Here is a 20,186-nt window from a genome sequence, read left to right as displayed (position 1 = left end):
AGAGACACTTGTACAACCATGTTTGTTGCTGCTCTTTTCACAATAGCTAAGAGATGGAAGCAACCTCAGTGCCCCTCAACTGACCAGTGGTTAACAAAAATGTGGTATATTTACACAATGGAGTTCTATTCAGCAATAAAGAAAGACGAAATAATGAAATTTGCAGGTAAATGGATAGATCTAGAAACTGTTATACTAAGTGAAGTAATACAAACTCTGAAAAACGACGTATGTTGTCCCTCATATGTGTATCCTAGCACCAAATCCTTTTAAAATCCATGTCCTCTTAATAGGATGATGCTATACAGTAGTCCCTTCTGCATGAAATAACTATCATCATCACCACTTTAGCTGAGCCTGATCGCTAAACATCGTCACAATTTGGCTTGTTGATGGTTGTGCGCATTCATTAAAGGAAGGCCAAGCAGGGTCATTGGAACCTCACCGAATTATCCTGCCATGCTTCCCAGCCAGCTGTATATAATTTGATCCTAATTACACTTGGCCTCCTGGATTTGGGGAGGGCTGAAGTATGCAATCTGGGGAAGGCTAGGAAGAGAAGGCATGATCCATGCTGGGTAAAGGCTTTTCAGTGTGCGTACCCTCAGGTCATATATACACCTCAGCAACCCCTCAGTTATCTCTGTAAGTAAGCTCAATAAATTCATTGGTTCCCCAGTAAAACTTAAATCAAACATTGGCTTGACACTAGACCCTTGAAAGAGAATAAGCATTGCTTAGCATCTCCAGGAAAAGAAGTCTCAGAACAGATGGAAAATTTATTTGTTAATACTATTATGTCTCAAAATTATTAAAAAAAAAAAAAGAAAATGAGAATGTAAAAGATGTTGAAAGGATGTGGGAATGGAGATATTTTCCAAAATAAACAGAAAAAATGAGGAAGCCTAAGCAAGTGATGGTCTGTTTAGGTGCGTTACGATATACAAAGGATGATACAAAAATAATATACACATAATCTTAAAATGTCTATGGTCATAGTTTAGTCAACTAGTTTTAGGAACAAAATATATATCTAGTTAAGGTTTATCTGATAATGTTTGGGTTTTGCCCATGCTTTATCCACATAGCACATGGTAATTAAAAGATTCAGATTGATGGAACTAAACTTCTTGAATATTTAACAGCCATACTTTGAGGCCTATACTAATCTGGTCAGAGGGATTTAAAGAACAGGTTTTGATCTTTGCCCTCCAAGATTGATTAGTCACCTGTCCTTTTGTTCAGGGAGGCCATTGAGACCCCAGAAGATGGACTTGTACCAGTGTCTAGTCTGCAAAGTGGAGGGTCAAGACAGAGGAAACATTTCCCTCATGCTTCCAAGCACCAGACATGGATGAGCAGGACCTTTGACTTATCTTCATGTAGATGGAACTGGTAAAAGAAAGGATCCAGGAGCTCCTCCCAAGCTCATGTGACCCCTGAGGAACAGATCCTCAAATGGCCTTAAGTGTAAAAATAAATAGATTTTTTTGGGCCAATTGTATGGTCTCAAACACTCAAAAGGAAAGTATAACCAGAGAGTAAAGTCATCAGTATATTTCTTTATTTTTTTTAAACTTTTTTTACTTATTATTTTTATTTTTCTTATGTGTATAAGTGTACTACCTCCATGTACGTGAGTGCACCCATGTTGTGCAATGCCATGGAGGTCAGAAGAGGGCTTCCGATTCCTCTGGAACTGGAGTTAAGGATGGTTCATAGCCGCCATATGGGTGCTGGGAATCGAACCTGGTCCTCTGCTAGAGCGGTCAGTGCTCTTAACCTCTGAACAATCTCTTTTTCTTTAAGAGTTCAAGGGATTACACATCCTAGACATTAGGCTTAAGTCTATATAAAAAATTATTTAGACAATTATTTCTCATTGATGATTTTGTTCCTAACCAGAAAGTGTTGCTCAGATGTATGACTTCAAATCTTGGTCTCCAATACTGTAGTGCCCACCTGTAGCTAAGGGAGACAAGCAGCTATTGTTCTAAAGTGATGGATAAATTTGTTTTCTCCCCTATCTTGAAACCTTTGAGAGGGAACTGACACTGATTCTAACCACTCCAACAGCTATCAAAATACCTGAAAGCAAATCCCGAGTCCATCAATCTTGAGTCTAGCCTTGGAAGACAAAAGAAAAATGAAGAACCCAATAGAGGGATGCTTTTGGAAGCTCTTTTTAAGAAATTCCAATGAACTCTCATATGAACATTTGAAAACTGCCTGGTGCAAACTTTTTTCTAGTTCCCTGTCTAGAACTTGTAATGCTAATTACTTTTGCCTTTACTTCTCTTTCACATTTCCTACTCACGATTCAAATATTTTCTTTTCCTCCTCAAGAGTTATGCAATTTGGGAGTCTTTTAGATAGACCCACTGAAGGGGTATTCCAATTGCCTCACCCTGAGTCCCTCTCTGTTCAACATGGAAGAAGCCAGAGCGGTCTGCATCCTGATTCCCTATTGGCAATTTGGGTAACCTCTTCAGAGGATGGTGTGATAAAAAAAGGAGGTAGGAATTGGCTAGGCAGTTAGGGAAAAAAGACCCCAAAGAAAAGTAGCCAGTCTCTTGGCTAAAACTCACAATGTCCTTGGGCCTCTTAGCAACATACTCTGTTCCAAAGGCCAAAAATGTCGAAAATATTTGGGAGCTTTATCTAATCTTTATGAGATTTTAGGGTTACCTCTTCAGAAGGGGGAATGTTAGAGTAGCCAAAAGCCCCATAAAAAATAAAGAAAGAAAAAGAAAGAGGACATGAAGTTATGAGAAAAAAAGTGATGGGGAGATATGGGAGGAGTTGGAGGGGAGGGAGTGGGTATGGATTTGATCAAAACACCTTATATGCATGTATGAAATTCTCAATAAATTGTTTATTTAAAAAAAAAGTAAATTGGATGGCTTAGCAGGTAAGGGAGCTTGCTGCTGAGACTGAAGACATAGTTTGATCTCTGGGACCAACATGGTTGGTACCGCAAGTTCCATATAAATCTATAGTTTTTTTCTACATTTTTCATATTATTTTTGAAAAGAAGTGAGTTGTTTATTCTACAGAATTGTCCCTCAGTGTAGATTTTACTGAATTCATACTATCAATAAAACGGTGTGTTTTTCTGTCCTCTCCTTTCTGTCATGAGGAAAAAAAGCTGAGTATCTAAAAAACAGAATACAATATAACTTTACCCAACTGTTCCTAGGAGATTCTTTTGCGGTCTTTGCTTTGTTTCTGTTTTTTGTTTGTTTTGCAAATGGAATTTTCACTAGTGGAAGACATTCAGGTTCTAGTCCTGGCTCCCAACAGTATGTTCATTTAACATTTGTTGTCAACATTTAAAAACTGAGTGCTATCACACAAAAAGCAGAATTAAAAAAACAAAAAAACCCCCAGAATGTCTGAAGTGTTGACCCCAGGCCACTGAAAGGCAGGCAGCAAGCCAATGGCCAGTTTGCTCAACGGGGTGAGGCTCTGAGCTCTTCACCCTCTCCCGGTCTTCCCTCCAATCTCCTGAGACTGTAGTGGAAGACAGTCTATCGTGATGCTTATGTCACTTTTTTTCCTTGTGTTCTGCCCAATTCCATGTTTTTTTTGCCTCCCCTGTCAGCATGTGAATTCTAGTTATGGCTTAGAGACAGTAGCAAGACATCAGATACTCTCCCTAAATCATGGGTGAGGGAGTATGAAGCATGAAGAAAGTTTTGATGTGAAGTCAATAAATTCTCTCTTGCTAGCTATATGCCCCAAGGGGACAAAAGGTGCACCCCTCAATGCGGGCAATGGTTAAGAAGAAGGCCTTCAAATCAGTCTCTAATGGAAATATGGAAAAAGCAGAAGAGAGAATAGAACACAGCCCACAAGATCTGGCTCCATGTACAGACAACATCCATTTTCAAAGAGTCATGATATAATTGAGATAAGAATCCAAACATTTCTGATCATTCTGAAGAAAACAAATTGTAAAAGGTCAAAAATGAAGTCAGAACAACCCAAGAACTCAACTGTTCATATGAATATCTCAAGAAAGCTTCCGAGGTGCTTCCCCGCTCCACAGCCGTCAGCCCTGCCTCTTCCTTACAGTGCTTGTCTCTTGTTGCTACTGTGCCCTGAAATGCCAGACTCATACAAGCCAGGAGTAACAGACGTTGACTTTTCAGATCTTTCTTCACAAGTTTCCTCGTTACTGGCATTCATCTTTTGCCTGTGAAAAGAACACTGCATCACTATAGACTCAAAGGGAAGAGAGGTATACAGAGTATTTGGTGGTGGGGTAGAGAAACAGCTTTTTTCTTTTCTGAAAAAGGGGTATTTTCATTACTTGCAGTGGTTTTAAATTTGGCAAAATAAGGTGTTTGGGTGAAATATGGTATTTGGGCAATCCCAGTGAGGATTCCCTCCCTCCCTCCCTTCCTCCCTCTGCTCTTTTTCCAACCCTTCTCCTCTTCTTCCCTCCCTCCCTCTCTCCCTTCCCCCTTTCTTCCTCCCTCTCCATTCCTCCTTCCCTCCATTCCTTCCTCCCTCCCTTCCTTTCTTTTTCCAACCCTTCTCCTCTTCTTCCCTCCCTCCCTCTCTCCCTTCCCCCTTTCTTCCTCCCTCTCCATTCCTCCTTCCCTCCATTCCTTCCTCCCTCCCTTCCTTTCTTTTTCCAACCCTTCTCCTCTTCTTCCCTCCCTCCCTCTCTCCCTTCCCTTCTTCCTCCCTCTCCATTCCTCCTTCCCTCCCTTCCTTCCTCCCTCCCTTCCTTTCTTTTTCCATCCCTTCCCCTCTTCTTCCCTCCCTCCCTCCCTCTCTCCCTTCCCCCTTTCTCCGTCTCTCCCTCCCTTCCTCCTTCCCTCCCTCCCTTCCTCCCTCCCTTCCTTTCTTTTTCCATCCCTTCCCCTCTTCTTCCCTCCCTCCCTCTCTCTCTCCCTTCCCCCTTTCTCCCTCTCTCCCTCCCTTTCTTCATTCTTTCTTTCTTTTGAACTGAACTTATGCAATGGGTAACTTCTCACTGATGAAATTTTATTTTAATGTTTTAAGAAGCACCTTCAGGGAACAGTATTTCTGATCTGAAGTTGGTTTCTACAGGAGCTAGAAGCACCTGCATCTGGGGTAAACCACTAACCCCCAAACCACTGAAGTCTCAGAGAAAATATTTGAAAAACAGCCCTCAGTCATTATAATGAGCAAGCTAAAATTCCACAGACAAATTTCCCATGTTGCTTTGCATAAAACAGACACAAGTGAAGAAGTGTAGATACACTTCAATCTGTATAATTCCAATGAACAATGCACCTCCATGGCAAGTGTGTGCCCTGCCCAGTTATATACCTCTCCCTCAAAGCCCAGGGCTGCGGTATCTGCAAAGAGCCCCCAGTTTGTCTTTTAAACCTATTCCTCACTTGAACACACTCCCTCTCTTAAATATAACTCAGCCATGTCTTTCTGTGCGACAGCATTCACACCTTAGGTTAATGTTTTCTTCTGTCAGGAGCTGTATGGTGTACTTATATTTTTCTTCAGCTTCAGCAAGCTTGATCTGGAACATTTTCTCCAGACTTCCCACCAAAGCTTTCTGAAAGACATCAATTTTAGCAGTGTCTTCTCTAGAGTCCTCACAGCGAAGCTATAGAGCAGAACAACACAGAGGCCTGGTCTCTTCCGCCATTCCCATTGCTCCTAGGGCTTACCTCTCTCTGGAGTTCCAGCTGGTTGTGGTAAAGGTTCGTGTTAAGTGACTCCAGGATAATAGCTTGTGCATGCAACTCTTCCTCCAAGATCTGCACAAGAAGAAACTGTCTTAGGATGTCATGCTGACGTAACATCCAGGAGACAGAAGAGAATCTGAGACTATTCTCTTCTCCAGGACACTTGGGATAGAATGCAGGGCATCAACTTAAGCCACTTCATCTTCACCACCTACAGCCAACCAGTCACCACACTAATCTCTACCCTTCTCTTGCACTCCCACCTGTAACCTGCTCTTCAGCCTCAATGCAACAGCAGCCCTCCCTGGCCAGAGTGCACATGGGGTGGTCACATGGCCATCATATGTTCACTCACTCAGCCAATTTAAAATAATTTTAAAAAGATTTATGTGTACGAGTGCTTTATCTACATGTATGTATTTGTACTGTGTGTGTCTGATATCTGTAGAGGCCAGAAGAGGGCATCGGATCCCCTAGAACTTAAGGATAGTTTTAGCTGCCATCTAGGTGGTGGGAACTGAACCTGGGTCCTCTGCAAGAGTAGCCAGTGCTCTTAACTATTGAGTCATCCCTCCCCCCATCCTCTTTGCATACCAGGCAAGCACCCTACCAACTCACCTGCATTCATCCATTACTGTCACTTCATGTGCATGAGTGCCCCACCTGCATGTATGCAAGCGCACCTGTGTTGTGTGCAATATCCTCGGAGATCAGAAGAGGGCACCGAATCCCCTGGAACTGGAGTTATAGCCAGCTGCCAGCCACCAAGTGGGTGCTGGGATCCAAACCCAGGTCCTCTGCAAGAGCAGCACTCCCAACTGCTGGGCCGTCTCTCCAGCCCTTATTCTTTCTTTCTTTTTTTTTTTAAATTTGTCTTTTTGAGACAGTGTCTCCCTGTAGCCTCCGCTGGTTATTCTTTGTTTTTTATTTATAAGTATTTCAGGCAGAAAAGAGCTCTCTAGGCCCTGAGCAACCTTTTTTTTTTTTTTTTAAAAAAAAATTAAGATTAAAATTTGTTATTTATTTTTATTTTATGTGTATGTTTTGCCTACATGTATGTAAGTGCACCCGTGCATACAATGTCCACAGAGGCCAGAAGAAGTTGTGTCAGTTCCTCTGGAATTGGAATTAGGGATGATTGTTAGCTACCATGTGGGTTCTGGGAACTGAACCTGGTTCCTCTGCAGGAGCAGGCAGTGCTCTTAACCACTGAGCCATCTCTCCAGCTCCTTAAGATTTGTTTTTAATATTTTTATTAATTTTGTTGAGAATTTTGTACATGCATACAATGTATTTTGATCAGATTCACCCCCTATTCCTCCATCTCTCCCTTCTAACTTAGTGTTCTTTTTTCTTTAACTTTTAAGAATTAATATTTTTTATTCATGTATATTTGTGTGTGTATGTGTGTGTATGTGTGTACACATATGTGCAAGTTCCTGTGAAGGTCAGAAGTAGGTGTCAGATTCCCTAGAACTAGAGTTATAGGTGGCTGTGAACTGCCTGATATGGGTGCTAGGAACCAAACTCAGGTCCCCTGGAAGAGCAGCAAGTGCTCTTAACTGCTTTCCAGTCCCATACTGATTATTCTTTGTTAGAATACCTACTGTCGACTCAACTATCTGATAATCTGGGAAAGATGAAACTGTAGGTTTGCAGTTTCCAGAGGTTGGGAGGGGAAGAGAAGGATGAACAGGTGGGATAGAGGGCATTTTAGAACAGGAAACTTCTATTTCACTCAGTGATGATGGATACATGACAAAATATATTAATCAAACCCCGTACACTCCAGAGTGAACCCTAGAGTAAACTGTGGACTTCAGCTAACAACAGTGTATCAGTATTGACTGGTCAATTGTAACTAGCATATCATCCTAACAGCAAGCTACTAATAGGGCAAACGGTGAGGGGTGGGATGGGAGAATACACGGGAACTTTGAAGATGGATAACCAACAGCACCTAATTTTTCTGTAACTCTAAAACTGCTCTAAAGGATAGTCTACCAATTAAATAAAGTGCTACTATAAAATGAATAGGAGCCTGTGTAAAAGTCCTTGAAAAGCAAAATGCTTAGGAGACTTAAGGAACATTATTGTGGCTAGCCTAGAGACAGCAGGAAGTGGGCCAAGGCGGGGCAGACAGAGGAGCCAGTCTGTTCTCAGAGGAGTTACCATGATCTGAGAACAACAGGGTTTTAGGCAGAGAAATGCTTGTACTGGTAGCACTGTTCACCTCAGTCCTCCTGCTCCAAGGAGATGGACTGCAAGGGACAAGAGTGGCCACTGGACTAGAATAAGGGGCAGCAGAGCTGAAAAGAGCGGATGGATTTGGGACATGTTGTAGAGGGTTGGCTGATGCTGGTGAATTGGATGGAGAATGTTGGACTCAAATCCCAGGTATATCTGTGCGTCTCCTATAGGGAATGTCAACTGGACAGCTGGATTTGCAAGTCTGGAGCTTAGAAGTGAGACCAGGCTGAGGAATCAACTCTAGCACAGAGGAGTCATTTACATCAATGAGGGCCATGCACTCAAGAAAGGTGAATAAGGAAGAGCTTTCCAAGCTTTGGAAACTCATGGCCTAGGAGGACCTCGTAGGGAGATGGAGCTGAGGAAGCATCAGCAGCCTGTGGAAGCTGAGGGGAGGGGTTCAAGGTGACCAACAGTACCTGATGCTGAGCTCACAGTAGGTGAGAGAGCCAGGCCATGCCTTGAATTTGGTACTTAAGAATTCACTGGTGATTTTAACAAGAGTGATTTCAGTGGGTGAAGGGAGCGGATGGCAAGCTGGTGTAGAGAGGGGGTGATCTACAGACAGGACCTGCCTCCCACCATTCTGTCTCTTCAGATTCTCCTCCATCCTCTTGTCAAGTGACTCCTCTTCAGACGCTTCCAGTGGCTCCCACTGTCTACAGCATTAAACCCAGATTCCTTGTGAAAGCAAATGGACTCCTGAAGAAGACCTGAACTCACCTGCACTGCTTCCTGTGGATCCATGTAGATTAGCCTTGCTCTGCTGTGAGACCTGCTCTGAGGCCCCACAGAAAAGGGTGCTCCTGATGCTGTCCTCAGGGCTTTAGACTCAAGAGCCTCTGCATGAACCCAGTTCCAAGAGTAGCACGGGTACCATGTGAGTGTGGGACTATGGTTGGAATGAAGGGCCTCAGACTCTGCCCTTCCTAATACATATTTAGGGTGCCTAATCCATCTAATGCTGTCTTGATGATCACATGGTGTATTGTCAGTGTATATATTCAAATCTGGCTCTTAAAAAGGTTGCATTTGTGCCAGGCGCGGTGGGGTAGGCCTTTAATCCCAGCACTTGGGAGGCAGAAGCAGGCAGATCTCTGTGAGTTCGAGTTTTAAGTGCTCCATTACTTTTCCTAGTTTGGGTAAAATTCTATTTCGTTTTCCCGAGAGTGTATCGTTTTCCTGGTCTATCTGTAAGATACTAGTTTCACAGAGAAGAACATAAACGCTTACCTCTTTGGTCCTTTTCAGCTCCTGTATTTGCAACATATCATTCTCATGTTGTTTCATGAGGTCCTGAAAAAAGTTTTATTTGGGAAAGGTCAGTGTTGTGGTTCTGGATCTTCTTTTAGAGAATTAAGAAGCCAGAAGAAGATTCAGGGATATAACACTCAGTGAACTTAAACATTATCAAACGATGGTGTAGAATTTTGACATTAAACAATGAAAATCTTATGTTTAAATTCATCATATTGAAAAATATGAAAATAAATTAGACTCATGAAAAGCTTTTCAGTCAGTACACAGATTTAATGTAGTTAAGAATTTAAGTGTTGGGGTGGGGATATAGCTTAACGGTAGAGTGCTAGCCAAGGAACATGAAGCCTTGAGTTTCATCTTTAGCATCATAAAAATGAAAGAAAAAGAAACAATGGAAGAAAAAAAGAAAGAAAATTTAAAAAGACAAGCCAGTTCTAAAATTTACATGGAAATGCAAAGGATGAAGGACAATCATAAAATCATCTTGAAAAACAATAGCAAAGTTAGATGAGCTTTACTACCAAGTGACAGCAGTTAAGACATGAGCTGTTGCCTTGAACATAGACAGTCAAGCTGAACAGGAAGGAGACTCTGCCCCGTCACTCCAAAGATGTTAAGACAACCCAACAGGGAAAGAAATGTGAAGAACAACTGTATATCCATATAGCAAAAAATACAAACAAACAAACAAAAAAAAACTCCACACAAAAATTTATTCAACATGGATCACAGAATCAGAAATACTAAAATTATAAGGCTTCCAAAAATGTAATTTATTCATAGCAATTTAATAGGTAAAGCTATTGCAGAGCGGACCCAAAAAACTTTTAAACTGAAAGGAAAAAACTGATAATCTGTCTTTCATTAAAATGAGAAACTTGAGTTCCAGGGCAGCTGGGGCTACAGAGAGACCCTGTCTCAAAAAGACCAAAAAAAAAAAAAAAGAGAAACTTTCACACATTGAAAGATAACACTTATTGGGCTGGAGAGATGACTCAGTGGTTAAGAATGCTGACTGTTCTTGCAGAAGACCCAGGTTCGAATCCCAGCACCCACATGGCAGCTAACAACTGTCTGTTAACTCCAGTTCCAGGGGATGTGACAGCCTCTTCTGTCTTCTGTGGGCATCGCACAACATGGGTGCACTTATCTACATGCAGGCAATACAAGCATATACATAAAATAAAAATAGTAAAATATTTAAAATAAAAGAAAGATAACACTTGTAAAATGAAAAAACCCACAGGTTAGAAGTTAATATTTGCAAACATACAGATCCAACAAAGAATTTGTATCCACATCTTTCAAATGGTAAGAGACTTGAGCAGACACATCACCAAAGAAGGTACTAATCCTAGCACTGGAGAGACAGAGGTAGGCAGGTCTCTGTGAGCTGGAGGCCAGCCTGGTCTACATAGTGAATTCCAGGCCAGCCAGGGCTATGTTGTGAGACCTTGTCTCCAAAGAATAAGAGGAGTAAGAGGCAAAGAAGGAGGAGGAGAAAGATGAAGAGGAGGAGGAAAAGGAGGAGGAGAAGAAGGAAGAAATTAATACACCAATGGCCTAAAAAGCATCTGAAAAATCAGCCAACATGATTGGTTACCAGGGAAACTAAGACAACTGTGAAATGCCACTTGATACCCATGAGACTCATCACAATAAAAAGACCGGCTCTGCTAATTGTGGAGGATTTGGTGCAGTCAAAATTCACATATTTAAAATCTAAGAGTAAAATCATACATCTATTTTGGAAAACAGCCAGCATTTCTTATACATACCTTGGAGCTTAGTAATAGGTGAACATCCAAGAGAAATAAGAACATATATCTATGAAACATTTGTACAAGAATGTTTATAAAAGCTTTTTAAAAAGTTAATAAATGAAAGTGATCCAGATCTTCCAAACCAGGAACACAATAACCGCATTGTGTAACGTTCCTACAAAGGAATACTACTGAACAATAAAAAGGAACACAGCTGGACATGGAGCTCATGCTTGGGGCTGCAGTACTGGGAGGCAAAGGCAGGAAGATCAGGAGCTGATGGCCAGCCTGGGCTATTATAGTAAGTTGGAGGCCAACCTGGGCTACAGAGAGAGATCTGTCTCAAAAATACCTTTTTAAAAAGGGGATTTATGAATATGAAAAACAAATGGATCAATTTCATAGATCTTATTTTGAGGGAAAGATCTCTACATAAAAGAGCTTAACTAGTTTTGCCTACATAGCATTTTAAAACTGGTCAAACTTTTGTGCGGTTGTTTCTTGGCTAGTCTGAACTTGGCCAGAGGTGTCGGTGGGACGCTGGCAGTGCTTCCCCCCCTCTGCGCTGGTGTTCTCTAGAGCCTAGGACTGTTCTCCTGGGTTCTTTCACAGCTCTCATTCCTGGGTCCCAGGGTCTGAGGCTGGAGGTTGGGGCGCATCAGAGTGCTGTCTGCCTCTGAGCAATTCCACCAAGCTGCAGTGGTGTCCCCCTGGCCATCAGAGCGTCACTGAAGATGGTAGGGACAGGAAGGGTGAAGAGGGTGGGGAGGGGTGGCTGAAGTTGAAGGCAGTGTGCAGAACAAAGGGCGGGCTTACCACAAAGACCACAGGAGGCCTGCTTGCTGATAAAGAAAAAAAAAAACAACCATGCAGCTGCAAGCGAAAACTCAGGGCAGAACTTCATCAGCCATGGAAAGGAAAAGAAGTGGGAAAACATAAAGAAAGAAAGAAAGTTGCTGAAGGAAAGCATAAGGAATGGATCTGGAAGAATGATCAGGAAAAGGAACAAAAATAAATAGAGGAAAAAGCAGCAAAGGGATCGGAGATGGAGTATTCGTAAGGAAAGGCAGAAGGGAGATATCAAGAAAAAATGCTGAGGAATGTGAGAAAAACAATGCAAGGCAAATTCAGGAGAAAAAGGAAAGGGCAGGAAAAATGTTGAAGGTGTGGTTGGAAGGTGCAAAAATGAACTTCATCCAGCTGCAAAGAGCTGTGATTAAGCTGACTGAGAACCACAGGGGAAGCTCCTACCCAGAGCAGCCTATCACAATTCAGTTTCACAGAAGTCCCTTCATGCAGCTTCCAAAGAGGCTAAGGATGTATCAGAAAATACCAATGAGGGACCTGCCAGGAACAGCCACATGTGTCACTATCTCTAGCAGCTCATGAGGAGCAAGCAACTTTACCTCAGAACTCTGAGCAGGGTACAGAGACAGTGTGTGTGGTGGGCAAGGCAGGGATAGTGTACTTTTTCACCTGGAGCTACTTAAATTTAAAAATCAGAAATCTTTCTCTGTTTTAATGCTCAATCAGTAACAACATTCGATGTGATTACTGACTAGTACCAACATTTGCATGTGTGTCTTTGCCCTTAAAGCTCATTGAGGAAGCTGGGTTTTTTTTTTTAAAGTTTTAAATTATTAAAATTATTACATTTATTTATTTATGGGGGGCTCACATGTTCCACGAGGCGCGAGTGGAGGTCAGAGGACAACTTGTCGGAGTTCTTCCACCATGTGGTTTCCAGGGATCAAACTCAGGTCATCAGGCTTGGTGGCAGGCTCCTTTATCTTAGCTTGAGCCATCTTGCCAGCCTGAGGAAGATCTTTTCTACATTTAAATTTTATAAAATTTTCAGGGTTATTTTGGCATATTGTTTTGCCAGAAGAATATTTAGCAAATACATTTGTGTTTAGTCTATATTAAAATTATACTCAAATACCAATGAAATCAATAGTTTTTCTTGAAAAAACTTATTGGTAGAAATCCAAAGAGTAGCGGTCTGGAGCAGGTTTGGGGAAGATGGGCTTAATGGAAAAAGATCACAACAATGCTTTCTGGCTTGACGAAATTTTCTAGATCTTGAGTTGAGTGTTGGTCACCCAGGTATACACACTTGCCAAGACTTATGAAACTGCACATTAAGTCTGTGCATTTTGTTAGGTAAATATTATACCAGAGAGAGAGAGAGAGAGAGAGAGAGAGAGAGAGAGAGAGAGAGTTATGATACAGGGAGAGAATGATAGAAGACAACTAGATGAAAGGTAGGTAGATAGGTGACAGATGACTGATAGACAACATGTGTGTCCTAGTTTCTTTCTCTATTGCTGTGACAAAACATTCTGACCACTACCGACTTGGGGAGGAAAGGGTTTATTCAGCTTCTATCTCCTGGGTCACAGTTCATGAGGGAGCCCAAGGTAGGAACTCAGGGCAGGAACCTGGAGGCAGGAGCTGGAGCACAGGCCATGGAAGAATGCTGCTTACTGGCTTGCTCCCTGGCCCCTGCTCAGCCTGCTTTCTTATGCAACACAGGCCCACCTGCCCAGGGATGGCACCACCCACAGTGGGCTGGGCCCTCTCACATCAGTCAACAATCAAGCAGGTGCCCCATGGACATGGCTATAGGCCAGTCCAATGAAGGCAATTCCCCAATTGAGGCTCCCTCAGCCCAGGTGTGTCAAGTTGACACTAAAGCTATTCAGCACAATGTGTATATATGGATATAATAGGTGATTGATAGGTAGATGCATATTTGCAGAGAGATAGATGATAGATGATAGAAACCAGTTTACAGTCAACATTACTGGAGAAATAATAGGAGGGAGGTAGGGAAGGATGTGAGCAGTTCAAACGCACCCCAAGCAAGAGGAATTGCTTGCTATTTTTTATTCAGAGGCCTGACCCCTCCAGACCCCAGAAACATCTCCCACAATGCAGAACATGCCCCATAGCTTCACGGTTGTTCTGCTCAGGAATAACAGAAAATATTAGAAATGGGATTTTTATTGGTGAAATTAGTGGCTTTTAAATTAGCAAAATGGTTAGAAATGCATATATAAGTGAAACATTCAAAATACCCCAAATATTGTAAAAACACTCCATTGTGCACGAAAAGGATACAAGCATCTTAGGAAGCTCACAACATGTTTACTTAGGGAGTGACGCCTAGACTTGATCCCAGAACAGTCCTCTGTCCTAGTGGGAGGTGTACTGGCTTGTCAGATGGTAATGATGGCGCAGAGTTCTGTCTCTCTAATGCCACTATACCAGCAAACCTTCATTGCACTGAAAGCTTGGAATGCTGGTGGTGTGAACTGTTTGGAGGCTGTCCTGTTAATGTATCTTTGCTTAGTAAACACCCACATGCTCAGGAAATTTTTGCCCAAGATTTTTCTTACTGGCTAGTAAAAGTACTAACCTTCTATCTAAACTTTTAGGTAGCAACTTTCATTTCCTGGAAGCTGCATGACCAAGCTGGCCTGCTTCAGTTTGCATCAGTGCCTTTCCTCTTCCTCTGCAGAGGGCTGAGGAGGACATCAGAGTGCCATTTTTGCAAAAATTTTTCAGGTTTTGCGTGTTTAGCACACTATAACTTTTATTCCAGTAACTCTGACAAGACTGCCCGCTACAAAAAGGACTGCAAGACTGTCATTCTTCTTGTATAGATTTCCAGCAAAGCTGAATGAGGAGAAACACACCCATGAGGACAAAATGTTCGCCAACTATGCAGGCCCCCAGGCTCGGCTGCACCGCCTGGACTGTACTTTCACCCACTGAGCATCCTTTGGTCTGTTACCTCTTTCTCTCGAATGAAGTTCTCAAAGACAGCACTGTAGGATTCATTTATTTTCCTCTTTTCTTCTTCTGACTCTAGCTCAAACTTTTTTGTCATCTTATGTTCTATGGAAGTGAGGAAAAAAAGCAGATTTATGCATAAATGTAGAAAAAAAGCTGGCCCAGAAAGAAACCCAGAATAACTGAAGATAGAAGCAGTTCCAGACTGGGCCCCACCTGAGGTCTTTCAGCCAGGGCTTCGTGCTCTGATCCTTACATGGGTTGAGGTGAGCCTGCTTCCCATGTTCAATCACATTAACCGTATGGGATTAAGAGCCAACACCTCAGCTCTTTGTGTGTGCTTTATTTCAGATCTGTTGCTTACCATTTTGCCCATTTTGTCTGCTGAAGTAACAGCGGTGCTTTCTTGGGTATTTTTATCTTAGCTCTTCGCTAGCTTGATTGTTCATGATAAAAATTCATTCTGTACCTAGCCTTGGCGCTAAGGTAGGCTTACACTGTTTCCAGGGTTGAGAGACTTGGCAGCAGAGCCCCAGTGTCAAACAGGGAAGGGCAAACACAAATTCCCTCAGCATCTGACTCTGGGAGGGCATGGGCACCTCTGGGTTAATGATGTAACTGGTCTGGGCTGTAACTGGACCGCAGCTAAATTCTGGTCTTTCAAAATGAGAGTTGCACCCTAACTTAGACCTTGGAAACGTTGGACACATGGCATGCTGCATGGAGTAGCCACCAGATGATCTAGCTTCTGGGGCACTGGGATTCTGGGCAAAGCCTCTCCCAGTTGCAGCTCCACATCTTCCCAGCTCAACTCCAGCATCCTTATGCTGCCCTGCACGCCAGAGCCCCTGACAGGTAAGCCTATTTCTTAGAAACCTTTGAATTTAAATGAGCAATTCGATTTTAATCAACTAAACGTATGATGAATGGGGTTGGCATAGAATGTGGAACTAGTCACCCCTCTATTAACTATCCCTCTAGACCTGCTAGCAATCTTTACTCACTGCTCTTTCCTTTCTCAAGGTGCACCTATGGAGCACTTTGCACGACTCAAGCTCTAGGTTAAGTGTTAGAAATATCCAAAATACATATCCAACATGGTTTGTCTTAGGTGGCTGTGGGGTGCTCAGAGGCTGTCAGTATAATAGACCACTTTGTCACACACACCAGGAATATTTTCAATTCAATTCTAATTCAGTAATTTCCCCTGGTATTTTGAGGTCTATATACCCCTTTATAGGTTCCAATACTCGTTCCAGTCCATGATGGGTAAACCTGTGAGTTTTGGGTCCCTTAGTTCAGGTGTCTGAAAAAAATAATAAAAGCCCCCCAGGGGGTAGTAAGGTGGGGGTAGAGACAGATCTGAATATGACCCAAATGCATTGCATAAAATTCTCAAAGGATCAATACAAATATTTTTTAAAGCTCTGCCCCCGCTGTCCTTTGTTTTCTTAGTCAGTCTAGGCACCTTCCATTCAGGAGTTCAGCATTTGGCTCATCCCTTGGTTAAGTCCAAGGCCCTTCCCTCAAGTCAGGATCAAGCTGGGTCAAAATTTTCTGATGCCCACGTTGTCAAAAAGCCAGAAGCTTCTGCAGTACTCACTTTGCTGTAGGAGGATTCTTTCCCGCTCCAACTTCTTGTCCTTCTCCCACTCTGCTTTCCGCCTTGCCCACTTATCTTCCATTTCATCATAAATGCTATCCTGTGGGGGTAAAGGCACCCTGAAGGAGAGGGTGGAGGCACGAGAGCACTGCAGAATCTTCCAAGGCATCCCAGGGTGATCCCAGCATAGCACTGGGGGCCTGTTCTCCCCTCACTCGGGCCCTCACTAAGGGGCTCCTCCATGGATGATGCATGAGAAGGAAATTCCAGCCTAGCCTGGGAAGAGCTGGGAGAATCCCAAAAGTCAAGGGTCATCTATACACAGATTTGCCCTGTTGGATCTGGGCATCCTTTGAAGATAGGTAATGTGGTCCATGTTAGAGAATCACATCTGCTTTGTTCATCTCGTGGGTAAGACATCCTGCCCTAACTCGGGGCCTTCTTCAAGTTTGGGGATTAAAGGAACAGGTTGTGTTCAGAAATAGTTAAAGTGCTCCTATGCTCAGCTTGTGGGGGTATGGAGAGGTACAGACATTTTGGATGGCAATTTAGCCAAATCTATGAATGGCCTTAAATATGTTCATTCCTTTTGATGAGCGCTCTACTGCTAGAATCAAATGTGTTCAAAGTGCTATTTTCTGTTATAGCAAGTGACTGAAAACAGTACATGGCCAATGGTAAGGAGAATAGAGAAATTCCAAGGGTACTTTCATTAGGATAGTATGTAGTCATTAAAAAGGAGGGCAAGGCCCCGATACACCTGAATTAAAAGAGAATATAAAATTCCACCCAGATTTGATACACCACTATCTCAATGATAATTTCAACAAAATCAAGTTATTTACAGGAATTGCCTCTGGGCAGTGAGATTTCTTTTTGTTGTTACTGCTGTTGGTTATTTCTATTTTTTGAAAAACAATGAACAGCTATTACTTTGGTAACTACAAATGTATTTCCCATAGACGTCCTGGGAATTGGATGCCTGACTTGTCACACATAGAAGCAGCTGGGCTCACACTTCCCCCTGGGTTCTGTTAGTGCCTCTCTGGTTCAAAGACACTGGAGTCTCTACAGTTCTAGATTCATCCCAACCTTGTCAGTCAGAAATGAGCCTTGTTTCTTTCCCTTTCAGAATTCACCACATAGTTCTGAACTCACCTGGTATATGTGAAACATATTCTTCAAATATTTATATTTTTTTCCCATCTCCTCTGGACAAAAAGAAAAGAGTCATCACTATTCTTTTGACAAGCACAGTTTCCAATTCACACATGAGCTCCTCTGCATTCCCCATCCCAAGGTCCTCCTCTAGGTGCTGAAATCTTTGTGTGCACCCCCCATCATCCCCAGAACTCAAATGATGGGTTCCAACCTACCTACTGAATCAGAGCCTCTGCAGGAAGGACCTGGTGTTTGTTGACATACGCTCTCAGGGATTTTGACACTTTATTCAACCAGATTTAATAAAAACCCCAGGGGTAAACCTGTATCTGTGAGGAAAGAGGAACAAACCTCCCAGTGTGCATCTGCTTCTCCTTTAAGTAGCATTTCCTCTTTTACTATGGTTATGAAAACAGCACATTCTCTTTAGAAAACTGAAGAATAAGCAAAGTTTAAACGAGACACTAACTTAAAGGAAGAAGGCTGTAGAATTTCTCCTTCTCTCCGTGGAAATTAGTCTAAAAACCCAGACTCTGAAGGATATACATTTTGCTCTTCCAACGGGCAGTGTAAGCTGTGAGACATGGCCAGTACAACCCTATGCATTACAGAGTCATGCAATCACAGTATGCCAGGGAGGATTTAATAAAACACTATTTTACAGGTGGGACAGCTTTCAGAGTCCTTATAACATCATCATTGTAGAACTTTAAAATATACTTTTTAAATGTCCATATCCTCAATTCACTGATAAGGGTATATATTTTTGTCCTTAATTCCCAGATGAGAAGACCAAGAACACCGGAGGATTAAAAAACTTGCTCAGGTTTTCAGAGAAAAGGAAGGACACTGTAGACACAGTCTTCTCTCTTTTCAGTTTCTTTCTTACTCACTCTCTCCTTTTTAGCTTCAGAAGGAAACCTTGCACACCTGGCCATCTGTTGCCCACCCCGCTCCCCCGCCCCATGGCCAAGGGAGCTTCTGGGTCCAGGACCCCTTCAGTCTCTTGCCCCTTCCCAGGCTCTTTCCCCCAGGGCCTAACAGTACCTAGTTTCTCTTGGGCAGCAGCCTTCTCAGCCTTCAAAGCTTCTTTGTAGCTGTTCTCTAACTGCCCAAGCTCCACTTTGTGAGTCTTTTTGAGCTCCCTGTGGGACCCACAAGACCACAATCATTAGTGAAAAGAAGTCCAGAGCCCGTAAGATGTCTCAGTGGGTAAGAGTGCTTGCCGTAGAAGCCTAACATCTTGAGTCCGATCCCTAGAACCCATGGTAGAAGGCAAGAACCAATTCCCAAAAGTTTTCCTCTGACCTCTGTGACACTCGTGCACCTGGACTCACATACACACATGCACACACACACACACACACACATCGTATACATGTGTACACACAGTCATATGCACACAGACACACACCTATAACTAAATATATGAATAATAAGTAAAGAAGAAGGTCAGAACTGAGCTGTTACACCAACCTGCCCACATCCCCTGTGTCCTCACGCTGGAAATTGAGACTTCACTTCTGGAAGTTTCTTCTGATTCTATTTAGAGAGAGTTATTTCCTATAGCCACTACTTTGTACAGAACTGGCACAGTCCTCAGACTCCTTCTAACAGCACAGCTTTGCTTATAGCTCACTTATAAACACCCAGAATAAGTTCGGAACCCAAGATCTAGCCCCTGACCCAGAGGACAGATAATGACGCTTGAATGTTAAATGAGTCTTTGTGTAGAAACTCACAACTGGTCAAAATGCAGAGAATGAGTGTTAGTGGAGTGCTCAGCCACAAATGGGACACCTATATCACATTCCCTCCCTAAGGGTCAGGGACCACTTTGGAACAGGGAGCAGAAAGACTAAGAGTCAGAGGTCAGGGAGGACCAGAACAAACAGTGTTATGTAGACATGGCAGGACCGACACACTCATGAGCTCACAGCAGCTGTGGTTGCCTGCACAAGACCAAGCCAGTCAACATTCCAGCACAGAGGGGAAGGATTCGTGAGTCCTCTCCCTTAACTGAGGAGCTTTGGACACTTGTTGGCTTCTTGGGGAGGGAGAGTCAGTTTTCTTTAAGAGTATGGCTTTTGGTAGCTCAACCACATCCCAGTGGATGCTCCCACACCCAGGAGTACACGGACAGGACAATTGGATTGAAGGGTTATTAAAGGCGGGGGGCAGGGGAGTAGATCCCAAAGTGAGGTGGGTAACAAAGATAGGGTGGATCTGGGAGGAGTCAGAGGGAGGAATTGGGGATAAATGTGATTAAAATACATTGTGTGGAATTTTCAAAGAATAAAATATTTTTTAAAAAATGTGTTAATGAACCATAAAGCCATAAAAGGAGAAGGAAGAAACAAACATATTAATAAATGAATAATGTCAATCTGAGAAGACTACACACTGTATAATTCTATCATTAAGGCCAAGGTAAAACTGGGAAGACAGTAAACCCACAGCAGTGGTTGCCAGGCATTGTGTTTGGGAGAGGGTTGAGTGGGTGGAATGTTCGGACTTTGAGATAGTAACACTACACACATTTTTTTTTCAGACAAACAGAATGTTCAACAACAAGACTGAATCTTAAGCTATGGATGGTGGGCAATATTTATGTGTCCATGTAGACTCATCAGACTGTGACAAATGTAACATCTGGCTGGGATGCTG

At 42.7% G+C, this 20,186-nt stretch overlaps 1 protein-coding gene across 2 annotated transcripts in view; it reads right to left on the bottom strand.

Moving 5' to 3' along the window:
- The window catches only part of Flacc1 (flagellum associated containing coiled-coil domains 1), a 45,422-nt gene that overhangs the window by 9,381 nt on the left and 15,855 nt on the right, over nt 1-20,186 (bottom strand). Inside the window, exons 8-15 of one of the 2 annotated variants that reach the window (XM_008838791.3) lie at nt 18,567-18,664; nt 17,517-17,569; nt 16,359-16,458; nt 14,757-14,860; nt 9,168-9,230; nt 5,667-5,756; nt 5,442-5,551; nt 4,000-4,198 (exon numbers count right to left, since the gene is read on the bottom strand). In XM_008838791.3, the coding sequence (XP_008837013.1) occupies nt 4,072-4,198; nt 5,442-5,551; nt 5,667-5,756; nt 9,168-9,230; nt 14,757-14,860; nt 16,359-16,458; nt 17,517-17,569; nt 18,567-18,664 (745 nt within the window). In that variant the 3' untranslated portion in view covers nt 4,000-4,071. Of the gene's footprint in view, nt 1-3,999; nt 4,199-5,353; nt 5,552-5,666; nt 5,757-9,167; nt 9,231-14,756; nt 14,861-16,358; nt 16,459-17,516; nt 17,570-18,566; nt 18,665-20,186 lie in introns of those variants that run through there. The other variant, XM_029566272.1, reaches the window with a different exon arrangement.

Source organism: Nannospalax galili, unplaced genomic scaffold, assembly GCF_000622305.1.
Source record: "Nannospalax galili isolate Female #2095 unplaced genomic scaffold, S.galili_v1.0 scaffold1199, whole genome shotgun sequence".
Classification (NCBI taxonomy): domain Eukaryota; kingdom Metazoa; phylum Chordata; class Mammalia; order Rodentia; family Spalacidae; genus Nannospalax; species Nannospalax galili.
Note: the sequence above shows the minus strand (reverse complement) of the source record. Positions and strands in the feature narration are given on the sequence as shown.